The sequence below is a fragment of the Choloepus didactylus genome, chromosome 15 (assembly GCF_015220235.1).
Source record: "Choloepus didactylus isolate mChoDid1 chromosome 15, mChoDid1.pri, whole genome shotgun sequence".
Classification (NCBI taxonomy): Eukaryota; Metazoa; Chordata; class Mammalia; order Pilosa; family Megalonychidae; genus Choloepus; species Choloepus didactylus.
The window spans coordinates 84,432,948-84,446,602 of NC_051321.1; the positions used below are offsets into that span (position 1 = coordinate 84,432,948).

Consider the following 13,655-nt stretch of genomic DNA (forward strand, 5'->3'; position numbering starts at 1 on the left):
CATTTGAGATCTTGTTGCCATATTCCCCATGCTGTTCACACAACCTGCTACTCTTTGGGTTGCTGGAGGCCACTTCTGCTGAACCCTGTAGAGGCAGAATATTGCAGGCTTCACATCATTTTCTTAAAACCCGTATTCTTTTATTAAGTCCTATGTATCTATAAGCCCTGTTGTTTTCTATTATGTTTTGGCTAATAAAACCCTGCCAGAGGCCAGAGACTTCAGCCTTCTTAATTAAGAGTTGGGGGTTGACAAGAACATGGGAAGAGGGGAAATTGTTTTATCAGGTGCAGTGCAGGTAAGATCTGAGCTATAGAGGAAACTGAGAACATCTTTGGAATATAAAAGGACTCAAGCTCATAAGCAGTGTGTTCTGAATTTTATAACTGCAATGCAGTCTTCTCCAAGGCTGTCTATCACGACTCTCCCCCCTCCCCCACCTTGGGAGTTTCAGGATTTAGAAAGCTATATATCTCTTCTGGAACGTGCTCATTTAACTCAAAGACTTATACATGCCTTGGTTGTCATGGAAAACCAGGTCCCACTTGGGTTCCGACTTGAATGCATGTAAAAGCCTGGAATACTTTGCTTGACATGAGCTTGCTCTCTATACCTGACTCTCCACTTTGGGCTCAGAGGAAAATTAAGATGATATGGAATGTTCTTTGTTCTAAGACAATGCACACGAGGGATTCTGAATTGCCAACCATGAGTGGAGAGGGTTGTGCCCTTGGCTGGCCGGTCTGGCCTCTGTTAGACTGGCTTGGAAGGGTGGATGCAGGTGTGGTCAGGGCTGGGCAGGTGGAAAGCAGTGCCAGCCCTGCCTCGATTGCTGACCCCTGCCTCCTTCACCCAGGGAGCCTTGAGATTGGACAATAGGGGGTGATTTTGTAGCAGGCTCCCTCAGATCTGCTTCTTTGGCATCTTCTTCCCGAAGAACTTCCCTTGAGCCTCTTTGTTTTGAAATCCCTCTCTGTCTGGTTTTCCCCCAGATCTGACCCTTTCCAACCCCCTAAAAGGGGACACGCTTTTCTCTATTCCTGTGTGGCAGTTTGAGTTATGTATTCTCACAAAACACGTGTTCTTAATCTTAATCCACATTGCTGTGGGTGTGAACCCATTGTAAATAGGATCCTTTGAAGATGTTACTATAAGTTAAGGCGTGGCCAACTGAATGAGGGTAGGTCTTAACCCAAATGACTGGAAGCCCTCTAAAGAGAAGCAACCAGGAGCCATAAAACATAAAGTCAGAAAGTCACAGGGAGGAGCCAGAAATCAGAAGTTGTGGAAACCAGAAGAGCAGACACAAGGAGAGAAAGGTAGAAGGCAGAGATGCAAGCCTTTTTCTTGTCTTTTCCCTCTTTTCCTTCCTCCTTTCCTTTCTCCCTTATTGCTCCTTTCCTTCCTCCCTCTCTCCCTCTCTCTCCATTTCTTCAGTCCTTTCTCCCTAAGCATCCTACTCTGTCTTTGACCTGTGCTACTCAAACTGTTTATTAGAAATGAGGCTCAGAGAGGTGAAATGACTTGCTAGGTTCAAACATTTAAGCAGGGTCAGAACCAAGACTTAATCCCAGGTGTCTTAATGCCCAGGTGAGTGGTTGCTTTCACTGATAATAGCTAGGTAATATTCACTGAACTGTAACTAACTAACCAGGCATTTTTTAGTCCTCACAATAACCATAGGAAGTAGGTGCTATTTAATCCTGGTTTTATAAATGAGGAAAGAGGCTGAGAGATGTACTGTCACTTGGCCAGGCTATCCAGTTGTCAGTGGGGAGCAGAATTTGATCCAGGCAGTCAGATGCAGGCCTCGGTTGTGAATCCCTGTGCCCCATGGGCAGTGGTGGTGGGTGATAGGAGAGGGCACAGATGGCTTCTCTTTCTCTACCTGTGGCTTTGCCTGGCTAGGACCTTACTTTCCCCTTGGGTACCAGGGGACCACCACCTCCTGCAACTGTTTAGATGGCAGGTTATTGGGTCACACAGAAAGTGATGCCAAGTCAGTGACTTCTGCAATGTTTTCCGAAAGGATTCAACTGACTGTTGTTCTTTCCTGCCAAGAGCCTTGGCTTTGGTGTTTCTAGTTTTAGAATCCTTTCCATCATAGGTCTCACACCAAGAGAAGAAAGCATTCTTCTAGCAACCGTAGGCAGGCACTGAAGCCTTTGGTGGAGTTGGCTTTGGAGGAAATGGAAACCACCCCTGGTCCTCAAGTTGCACAGACATATCTCATAATAATAAACATGGGGAAAGGAAATCTAGAGCTATGAAGCAGTTGTTGAAGATTGCACTTAAGGTGTGTACTTTGAGAGAGAGCAGACAATGAAACAGAGAATCTTCTGCAACTAGTTGGTATATACACTTGGGGTTGGGAGGTTCAGCATGAGAAAATCTGTGGATGTGGTTAGGCTAGAGATGTGGAAAATGGGTTATGCTTGTCCCATTGAGATGTGCGGCCTGTGTCCCCTCCCCTTGAATACAGATTGTTTTGTGACCTCTTGGGTAATGGAATAAGGAAGAAGTTATGTCATTCCAGTTTCCACATTCAGGCCTCAGGAGACTTGCAGTTTCCTCTCCCTGTCGCTTGGATCACTCACTCTTAGACCCAGCTACCACACAGCAAGGAAGCCCGAGCAGCCCGGTGGGGGGGCCCAGGTGCAGAGGGAGCAAGGCCCCCAACCTTGCAGCTGCACTTGCTGCTGAGAGCAAATAAGAGGGGGTCACCTCGGAAGGGGATCCCCTAAGCCCAGTTGAGCTGCCCCAGCTGAGCTGAGTAGAGCAGAGAAAAAGCCATCCCTACTGAGCCCTGCCCAAATTGCAGATCCACAAGAAATATAACTGATTGCTGTTACTTTAAGGCATAAAATTCTGGGGTGGTTTGTTATGCAGCAGTAGGAAACTGGAGCAGTGGGTAGCATGGTAAGAAATCCATCCAATTCCCAGTGTGGAGGGATTGGAATGAGCACTAGATTGGTTGTGCTTAGAGGCGAGTATGTGTGTGTGTGTGTGTGTGTGTGTGTGTGTGTGCACAGACACAGGTGTGCACTCTTGGGCTAACTGCTCAAGCAACGGTGCAGAGTTCACAGCTTTTTGTGTGAACTTGCTCATAAAACCAAGTGTGGACCCACCTGACAACTGGATGATGATAAATAATATTACGTAAAAAACAAGGATGACCAATAATTTGCAAGTTCAGTGTCCAGAGAGGACAGTGAGGGCAAACACCCCTCCTTGTCTACCTGTGATCTCCTCACCTGAGATTGGGGCCTGTGGCTTTTTCCCATGGCTTTTTCCTATCTTGTGGAAACAACATTTTTGTGTTTTAGCAAAGTTTGATGCATTACTTTGGTATTTACAGAGGAAAAGTCACCATGTCACAAGAGCAGGGAAAGTCTCATGTCACATCGCCATGATGTTTTACACTCACTTAAAGACAAAACCCCCAGACACAGCAGTAATGGAATAGCAGAACATTGACGTCATACTCAAAAATCAACCAGGTTCTCTTTGCTGTTCAAAAGCTGGGTTTCTCTCCCTAGATCCTCAAGAGCTTTTGTCATTTCTTACATCCTTTTGGAGACCAGAAGCATCATTTTCTTTCTCTTTCTTCCTTGTGAGGGACAGCCACCAGGCATCATGGTGCAGCTTAGATAATATTAGTGTACAAAAGTTTTTTTTAAAAATTATTGAGCAATATTCTCCCAGCATGCAAGTCCCACTTAGGAGGAAAAAAACTTAGGTCCTTTTGGAAGCTGCCTTAAATCTTTGGGGTTCTCTACGGGGCCATTCAGTCAATGACGGCCTCTGCGCATCAACGGCACCCCGGCGGCCCGAAAGAGTTAACGTGGCTGCCAGAAGTTGCCCACTGCGGTCCCCGGAAGGAGTCGGAGCGCTGGGAGAATCTGGCTGCACATACAATTGCTGTTCGACTCACAGAGGCCCGATTTGCTTTATTGTTGCGAGCCTCCTGGAGTCCCGCTGCTCACAGATGAGACGGATGCTTCTGAGTCCACTGCTTGCAAATGGGTCTTTGAGGGGTTTGCCAGAGCAGGGAGGGGCCACAGGAATTCACTAGAAAAACATCGCAGCTGAGTTTTCAGTCCTGGCGAAGGGAATACTCTTCACACAGAAATCCCAAGCCTGAAGGACCGACCTTTTCTTTCCAGGAGTTAAAGTCTTGGATGAGAGCTGTTTTGCAGGTGGTAGCTGGACGTTTCTCAGACATGCACATGTGACTGGGGTGTGTTCACGTGTGACATAAGAAATAATTCAACTCTTGACTCTGTTGTGTAACTGATTCCTTGTGCTGAACCTCTGGCCAAGCCTTGGTTTCTGTAAGAAGGGGATAGTAAGAGTACCAACTTCATAGAGGTTTCGTGAGGATTGACGGAAATAACACATATGCATCCTTTTTCTAGAGTTTGGCACAAAAGCAACATTCAATACATCTGGCCGTCAAATTATTATGTATTGTAGGTGTCACCATCATTTGTTTACTTACAAAATTTTTGTTGAAGGTCTATTGTGAGCAACAGTGTTTAACATTGATCTAGCATTTTGGTTGGTTTTAGCAAATTTACAAAGGAAAGTGACAACTGTGTCCATTTATACAGGAGAAAATTAAAAAAAAATTCAGACTTGTAGAAAGTTTTGGTCAGAACGTAGTAAACACCTGAATCCTTCCTATCGAGCATAAAAGAAAGAAAACATTTCAGATAAACTAAAGCCACCTGCGTACACCTTCTAGAACATTCTGTTCTCACTCTTCTCCAGTGGTAACCGCTAGTCTGAGTTTGGAGTACATCATACCCTGTGTGGTTGTATAATTCTATTAGACACATATGTATCCCTAGGTAATATACACTAAGTCTTCACAGCTTTTTAGAGAATCATATTATAATATACTCTTACAATTGCCTTTTCCACCCAATATTCTATTTCTGGCATTTATCCATGTTGACACATGCAGCTCTATTTTTATCCAGTTCTATATATTTTATTATATAAGTATACCACAGATTATTTACCCACAACCCTATTGATGAATATTAAGTTTTTCCCCCCAATTTTTCATCATCACAGAAAATGCTGCATAAATATTTCTTGGACACTTCTTGTGCACGTGTGTCAGAAATATACCCAGGGGGTGGAATTGCTGAGTTACAAGGTGTGGACCCCATTAACTTTATTGGATGTGATAAATATCTCTTGAAAGAAGCCCTTCCAAGTTGCACTCTGTCAGTAGACCATGAGGTTTCCTACAGTCCCCACCTTTTCCTGTATTTAATATCATCAGGCGTTTAATTTTTGCCACTTTAAGGAATATAAAATATCTCATTATAGTTTTAGTTTTCGTCTTCCTAGTTATTAGTGATTTGTTATTTATTTCATCTCCTCTAAATTGCTTGTTTGTTTCCTTCACCATTTTGTTTTTTTTCTATCAGGTTGTTTGCTTTTTCCTTATTGATTTGTAGGAACCTGGATACTAATCCTTTGTGAGTTTTATGCATTGCAATCTGGGGCACACATCTTCACTTTGTTTCTAGTCTCTTTTTATATAGGGAAGCTGTTTATTTTTTAATGAGAAAACAGACTGAAATGATCTCCGTTTGGTATCCTGATGCCCTCCTCGCCTTTACTAGAACACAGCTGAGAATAAATCCAGCAGGTTCTTTGGACAGGGCTCTGTGGATCTACGTGGGGGTGAGTGGACGCCAGTTTTGCAAAACGGAAGCTTCCAAATGTCACTGATGCCAGGAGCGTGCACAGCAGCGTCCTTCCGAGTGGGAAGTGTAGACTGGGAGGCCCGAAGCAGCTGTACTGGGCCAGGGCTCCTCTGCCCATTGGTCCGGAAAAAGTGTCCTTCATCGCAGACTGGAAAACCTGGCCTGGGACCACCTGGTGGAACAAAGGAAAAGGGACATCTGTCCAAGGAGTTCAGTGAAGTGCAGAACTAGGAACAGGATGGCTTCAGAGACCGAGAGGGAATTCTGAAAATGATCTGGCTTCCCAAGCAGAACTGTAAACACCAAAGCTTCTGTGAAATAGTCTTCTAAGCAACAAGGGGGAAAAGTCTGAGGAACATGATGCCCGGATAGGATAGAAATAGAGTAGGGAGAGATAAGGAAGCATTTCAAGGAAATTAAAAACAAAATGATAGATTAAAAATAGGCAAAACAAATTGGGCTGGGGAAAAATTTCCTGAGCCTGGAACTGAAGTCAGAAAACATAAAGGAACAGATTGAGAAATTTGATTTCATAGACATTTCAGTTTTCTGGACCACAGAACCAAACAAAAACAAAGTTAAAAGGCAAATGACAGACTGGGAATAATTGCAATTGTATTATGTACCAAGAGTACATATTATATCTATATCTACACACACATATATATATACACATATACAAAGAGTTTTTAAAAATCAATATGAAAGTTCTAATAGAGTAATTAAGTAGGAATAAAAGCAGGCAATTCAAGGAGCATGAAAAGTGTTCATTCACTCTAGTAATCAAAAGACTGTCAATCATTTGCAATGGGTGGAGGTGGCCTAAGGGTTCATCTACTGAGGAATGGAATGGTGAACGGTGGTGTGTGCATACAATGGAATATTGAGCAACTGCGAGGAGGAATGAAGCTGAGAGACACGCAGTGCAGTGAGGTGAATGGATCCTGTAGATAGCATTTTGAGTGAACTATGCCAGAAACAAAGGCAAACACTGTAATGCCTCACCAATATGGACTAAACACAATGTGTAAACTCATAATTGAATCTTAGAGCACAGCTTATCAGGGGAACACTTACTGTAATAGCCCCTAGATTGTAAACTCTTACAGCAGTCACATCTATTCCTGAACTGTAATGGCTATCTCCAGATTCCATTATGCTGATCCTTTTGTGTATAACCTGAACAATCCCTGAAACTTTGGGTATCTGTGTGACACCTGAAACTCAGAGCTAGAGCTCAGCAGATATGAATGTCAATATTAGCGCATATAGCAACTGTTAAAAAAGCTGAAAGATAGTCCAGACTTCAACTAGAGATATGAATGAAGCAGATCTAGTTAGGATTAGGGCAAATTGGGCCAAAGGGTAAAGAGCGATACTGACTGTGTTTTAGAACTTCAACTTCCATGTGAGACCAAGGGAAGAGATGTTTATTTGGTGCAGGATCTATATTTCCTAAACAATTTAACTCGTACAGTATGTTCAAATACCATAATTACATGGAACTTTGAATAGGAAGTGAGACCTGGTAGGTTTGTACAGGTTAATGTGAAATAGCAACACATCCCAAAGAATTTGGGCAAAGAATAAAAATATATATGCAGGGCCCTCCTGGGGAGCTGGGGAAAAATGCAGAGGTGTTGGGCTTCCTCACCTGGATTGTGGCTGATGCTCTCACAAACACTGAGGACTTGGTATACTGAGCCCTCTGTCCTGGCATTTGCCCTTATGGAGCTCATTACTGCAAAGGAGAGGCTAAACCTGCTTATAATTATGCCTAAGAGTCTCCCGGTGAGTGCCTCTTTGTTGCTCAGATGTGGCCCTCTCTCTCTAGCTAAGCCACCTTGGCGGGTGATCTAGCTGCCCTCCCCATTGTGTGGGACCTGACTCCCAAGGGTGTAAATCTTCCTGGCAATGCAGAATATGAGTCCCGGGGATGAGCCTGGCCTGACATCATGGGATTGAGAACAGCTTTTTGATGAAAAGGGGGATGTGAAATGAAACAAAATAAAGTTTCAGTGGCTGAGAGATTCCAAATGGAGTCGAGAGGTCACTCTGGTGGGCACTCTTATGCAATACATCGATAACCCTTTTTAGGTTTTAAGGTATTGGAAAAGCTAGAAGTAAATACCTGAAACTATCAAACTCCAACCCAGTAGTCTTGACTCTTGAAGACGACTGTGTAACAATGTAGCTTACAAGGGGTGACAGTGTGATTGTGAAAGCCTGTGGATCACACTCCCTTTATGCAGTGCATGGATGGATGAATAGAAAATGGGGGCAAAACCTAAATGAAAAGTAGGGTGGGGGGAATGATTTTGGTGTTCTTTTTTACTTATATTTTTTATTCTTATTTTTACTTTTTCTGGTGTAAGGAAAATGTTGAAAAAATAGATTGGGGTGATGAATGCACAACTATATGATGGTACTGTGAACAGTTGATTGTACACCATGGATGATTGTATGGTATGTGAATATACCTCAATAAAAAATGAATAAAAATAAAAGACTGCCAATTAAGGTGAGATATGTTTTCTTTGGTCAGTTTGGCCAAGATCAAAAGGGAAGACAACTCTTAATGTGGACACAGAGAAACCTACTTTTGCACTTGGAGCTTGTGGGGGTGTAACCTGGTAAACTTTTTCTTCCCTGGAAAACAAGTTAGTAATATGTATCAAAAGTTCTAAAATAAATGCACACTCTGATTTGGCAATCCCACATTTCAGAACCTATCCTAAGGAAATAGCTGAATGACTAAAATAGACGGTGTAAGAGGAGACTCAGTGAGACACGGTGCTTCCGGTCAGGGCAAGTGGGTGGTGCTAAGACAGGTAAGGACACAAGACATATGGGCAATGCAGCAAGTTTTGGGGGATTTGCTCATGGGGCCACATCCAGGGCCCAAGTGAGTTGGATGTGTGGGTCTGGAGCTCAGCAGAAGTGAAGGAACTTAGCAGCACGGGCAGAGGGGTATGTTGTAGCTGTAACGGTCGGTGGGTTTGGAGTCCTTTGTTGAGCCGTTGGTTTGGCTGGTGTGGAGGAGGCAAGGCGATTCTTGTGCATTGCTTTGCAGCATCAAAAGCAAACAGCAGCTTCCTGTTTGTTGCCCTGCAGGCTTGGGAACACTCTGTGGGGATCATCTGTTTTCCCAGCCTCCAAAGGCTGGCAGAAGATGTTTCCAGCCAGCTTGCCCAAGAAATACAGAAGGCCCTCGCTGGAAAGCCTGCAGGTAAGAGGACAGAGGTGCCGGAGAACACTTTTGGGAGAGCAAATGTGTGGCCTGGCCAGCTGTGAAGGCTCCTCACGGGCCTCTGGCTAAGCCCAGCTCTGTTTCCCAGTGGACTCCCAGGTATCCACAGAGCAGCAGGCCCAGTTCTGCCGCTGGGGTCATTGGAAGGAAAGGAAAGGCTTGGAGAGGGGTGAAGGGGGACTGGGAAGCTGGGAGGGAAAGGCTCCTATTCCATCCATCCTGCCCCTTCCTGCACACACACACACACACACAGACACACAGACACACAGACACACACACACACACACACACACACACACAACCAGCGTTTTCCAGGAGGGAATGCTGGGATAAGAGGTGCTGCCCGAGTATTCAACAGAGGGCATGGCCCAGAAAAGAGGCAGAGGCCAGAGCAGGTTATCTGCCGTGGGGTCTCTGGATTTGCATTCCTCCACTCCTTTGAGCTGGGCCTTGGGTCTGTGCTGAATTTTAAGACAGGCACAGGGATGAGGAGGAAGAAGGAATCCTAGGGGTAAGGAATAGCTTGAGCAGCAGATTCTAGATTGTGGGGAGTCTCATTGCTGAGAAGCTTGTCCTTATTCATGTGGCAATAGGGAGCCATTGATGGTTCTTGAACAGGAAGAGTGGCCCGATAAAGAGTGTCCTCCTGGGAGGTTCATCTGCAGAGTGTGAAATGTTTGCTGGAGACTCAGGTGGTGTTGGGGGTAGTGAGCAGGAGGCAGAAGTCCCCGAGAGACGCTGAGGCCCATTTGGGGGGCGAGGAACCCCTGGGTGCAGAGGAAGCAGGGTGGGGGATCCCACTGCACTGCCCTGCTGCTCACACGCTCCTCCCTTCCTGTGTCACGGACAGAACAAGCGCGGGCGGCGGCTGGGCGGCTGCTGCGGTGGAAGGGGGACGCGCACCAGGGTGGCTACCTGCTCCTGAAGTCGGTGTACGTGCTCACCGGGACGGACTCGGTAAGCCCCAGCCCGGCTCATCAGCGTGCGGGGGGCTGTCTCAGCACGGGGGGCTGCCTCTCCCTGAAACCCATTCCTCCTGCCCTGCCCGCTTCCCGTTTGGGTGTAGAACGTGGATTTCAGAGCCTGAAATTCAGGGTTGCCTTCTACTTTTCAGTTTACAAGCTGTGCGTCTTGTACCTTGGCTGAATTATTTCATATCTCCATGACTTACTTGTATGGCTTTCTTTAGAATTGGAGCTACTGTGCCTCTCTTCTGGGGTAATTGCGAGGATTCATGACAGTGACTATTTATTTACTATGTGTTGGGGCAGTGCTGAGTGTGTCTCACGCACGGTATCAATGAATCCTCCCAAGAATTAATTGAGGAGGGATTGTGACAAGGCCACTTTAGCGGTGAGAAAACAGGTTCTGAGATGTTTCTAACTGAAAGTCCATCCAAAACCAGAGCCCGTGCCCGGGACCTCCTTCAGTCACAAAGACCTCAAACACAGCAAGACCTCCTCTGCCCCTAGAAAGGGCTATCTTCAGTCTGGGGGTGACACATTAATCCAGGGGCTTGTTTTCCATTGGGGAGCAGCCCAGAAGCGGTAGGAGGAATAAGCAGCTGGTTTCTGTGGGGGGCCCATTGGCCTGGACAGGGGGTCACAGGCAGAGCCAAGCATCAGGTAAAGGGGAGAATGTCATCCTACGATGGAAGCGTCTAAGAAGGAAAGATTAGGACACGCTACCAGCATTGTGTTCTTAATTCTGGCCTAGACTCCATTTCCCCTTTTTCTTCTTCCAATTCATCCACAATGTCTGTCAGGTTAGTCAATCTGGTGAGACAAATCTGTGGCCCTTATGACTTCTGGTTGAGTGGACAGTGAACCACAGACTGGTCACACGTGTGCTCACGCGTGTGTGTGCATGGGCGGTTTGCAGTGCCGTGGTCTCCATGGAGCTGCAGGCAGAGCCGGGGGAAAGAGGGTCCCAAGAGGCTCCCCACTCAGCTGCCACCAGGGCTGCCTGCTCGGGTCTGCTCAGCCCTGTGCAGGACCGCATGGGTGGCTTCGTGGAGCTGAGGCTGTCTGGGTTATCAATTCTCACCTAGAGGGCCATTGGGTCTGGGCGAGGGCTTGGGTCTGGAGCAGGGGGTGGGGAGAGACCTGGCCATGCCATTGATTCGGCTGTTGTGCCTCTATCATCAATTGTCCCCTCTGACTGAGCTCCTGCTTCCCCAATCAGAAAGCCACCCACCCCATCAGCAGGGGTCTGCAAGGAAGCTCTTGTCTGCTCTGTCCTCCCTCCTCTCCCCTCCTCTCCCCTCCCCTCCCCTCCCTCTGCAGGCGGCCGTCCTAGCGTCCTAGCCGCGCACTCTGCACCCTCGGTCACGCCTCTCTCCCCTTCCAGGAGACGCTGGGCAGCGTGGCCAACTCGGGGCTTCCGGCCCTGCTCCTCCAGTGTCTTTACCTCTTCTTTGTCTTTACCGTGGAGAAGGATGAGCTTTTTGAGGGCGACCTTCAGGTTCAGAGGATGTTCGTGCAGGTGAGTGGGGGGGGCAGAGGGGCTCCACCCCCCGGGGCCCAGGTGGTCGCTTCCTTGAGCTGCCTTCCTTCCCTTGGCTGCTCCCGGCTGCTCCGGGTCCCCAAAGGGCTTTCTCAGCCCTGGTGCCAAAGCGACTCCTTCTGCCTGGGAATCCTTTGAGGTTAAGAAAGTAAAATTTCTTCTTTCCCCTCCATCTCATGATATCACTGTACCCCCATCCCCCACTTCTGTTCTTGCCTGGAAAGGAGCGGCTCCTCTGCTTGGCTCCCCTGCACAGCCTGTCCCACTCAGCTGCTTCCCTTTTAGGCTGTGTTCCTGGGTTCTGTCCGCCCTCCCTGGCATCTGGAGTCTCCTCTCCTCTGGCCCCTTCCTCTCTGATGACAAGCGTGCTAAAGTCCTGCTTGTGAAACAAAAGCAGCATTTTCGAAGAACTCCCTCTCTGTCTCACTTGCATTGCCCCATTAGCCCTTTCTCCAGTCCTAGGAGGTGCCTGGTTCTACGGACGTAGAAATCAAGGTAGGAGAGTTGCATCAAGACCCAGACACAGAGGTGAGGGTTGGGGAATGGGTTTGGAACCCTTGGCTCCAAGTGGATTGGCAGCTGCACCGTAACCCCATCAGATGGCATCTCAGGCCACTAGTCGTGAAGTGCAATTTCCTCTCACCATTCCCCAGCTTCCCAGCTTTGAACATAACTTCCCACCTCCTTCTCCTGCCCCCTTTCTTGACATTTTCTGCTTTCTTAGCTTCAAGGGTGCCATGTTCTCTGGAGGCTCCTCTTGCTTCTCAGCGCTCAGTGGGGAGGGTAAGGATGGCTGGGTTCTCATCATTTCAAGGTGTCCATTGCCAGGGTAGTGTCTCTTGGTGCATTTCAAAGGCAGCTGGCCATTGTGCATGTTGGTTCCCAAGGACACTCCTTTAAGATGATATTCTCAAGCTGGAATCCTCAGTGCTAGAGTGTATCACCTATATTCTGGCTGGGTGTCTCCTAAGGGGCATCTGTTGGAAAATCAGACATCATTTGCTGATATAAAAGTCATATTCTAACGAGTGGCCAGGACCTAGCACTTAGCACTTTGACAGATCTTTATCACACAGCATTTACTTGCTGTGCACTGAGCCAGTGCAAGCCCCTGTCTCCATGGTTGTCCCCACCTGCTGGGGAGTGGGACACACCAGCGAGGAATGTGGCCATGTGTGATGGAGCACATCTGTCTTCCTGAAGGCTTTGATTATTTCGTTCAACAAAAATATACTGAGTGCCTCCTGCGTGTGGCTTTCTTAATGTCCCAGCTTCTATGGCAAGTACCACACAACAGGTTGACTTACTGGGAATTTTTTGGCTCACAGGTTTGGAGGCTAGAAGGCTTGCTCCCTCCCTGTAGACTGTACTTAGTTTCTGGTGCTGGCTGGCTGGCAATCCTTGGGTTCCTTGGCTTTCCCATCACATGACGATGTTCCCTTCTTTTTCTCTGGGGTTCTGTTGACTTCTAGGTTCTGGCTTCCCCTCATGGCTTTCTCTCTAAAGGCCTCCAATAATAGGGTTAGTGCCTGCCCTGATTCGGTTGGCCATACCATAACTAAAGATAACATCTTCACGAGATCCTATCTACGTGGGTTCACGCCCATTGGCTAAGTGGGTTAACATGAAGAACATGTTTTTTTGTGGGATACATAACTCAATCTGTCACAAGCTCCATGTTGACCCTAGGGGGTCACAGTAGCAGCATCAGGCCTTCACTCTGAGAGGTGATGGTCAGGAGGGGGAGCCCAGCAGAGAGATACGGGTGCCATCACCAATTTTTTTAAGCATTCTGAAGGAAGAGTCAGAAATGTGCTGGGAAATTATGAGGGGAGGGCCTGGTTTCTATTATGGGGTAAATGGGGCTGTTCTGAGGAAATGGTGTTCAGTCAGAGAGCTGAAGGTTAACCCAGAAGCAGAGAAAGTAGCTGGCCCCAATGGGGTGCAGAAGGGGACTAGGGAAGGAGAGGGGGAAGAAGCAGGGAAATGGTGTCCAAGCCAAGGGCCGAGTGAGCACGAGGTGAGTGCTCATGGCCACACCTACCTGCAAGGCAGGCCGGGAAGGGTGATGCTGAGCCCAGCTCCTTAGCCGTGCAGTGTGAACGATGCCACTCTGCTAGAAGGAGCTAATGGATTCCAAGGGAAAGAGCTCACCACGTTTGCCAAGCTGGAAG

At 47.3% G+C, this 13,655-nt stretch overlaps 1 protein-coding gene across 3 annotated transcripts in view; it reads left to right on the top strand.

The window, feature by feature from the left end:
• WDFY4 (WDFY family member 4) overlaps positions 1-13,655 on the top strand; it is a 278,492-nt gene that overhangs the window by 26,031 nt on the left and 238,806 nt on the right. For all 3 annotated transcript variants that reach the window (XR_005211802.1, XR_005211803.1, XM_037804046.1), the window contains exons 3-5: positions 8,841-8,955; positions 9,827-9,933; positions 11,326-11,460. Coding sequence is in view for 1 of the 3 variants with exons in the window: in XM_037804046.1 (XP_037659974.1) it covers positions 8,841-8,955; positions 9,827-9,933; positions 11,326-11,460 (357 nt within the window). In the remaining 2 variants the exon portion in view is untranslated. The remainder of the gene's footprint in view (positions 1-8,840; positions 8,956-9,826; positions 9,934-11,325; positions 11,461-13,655) is intronic.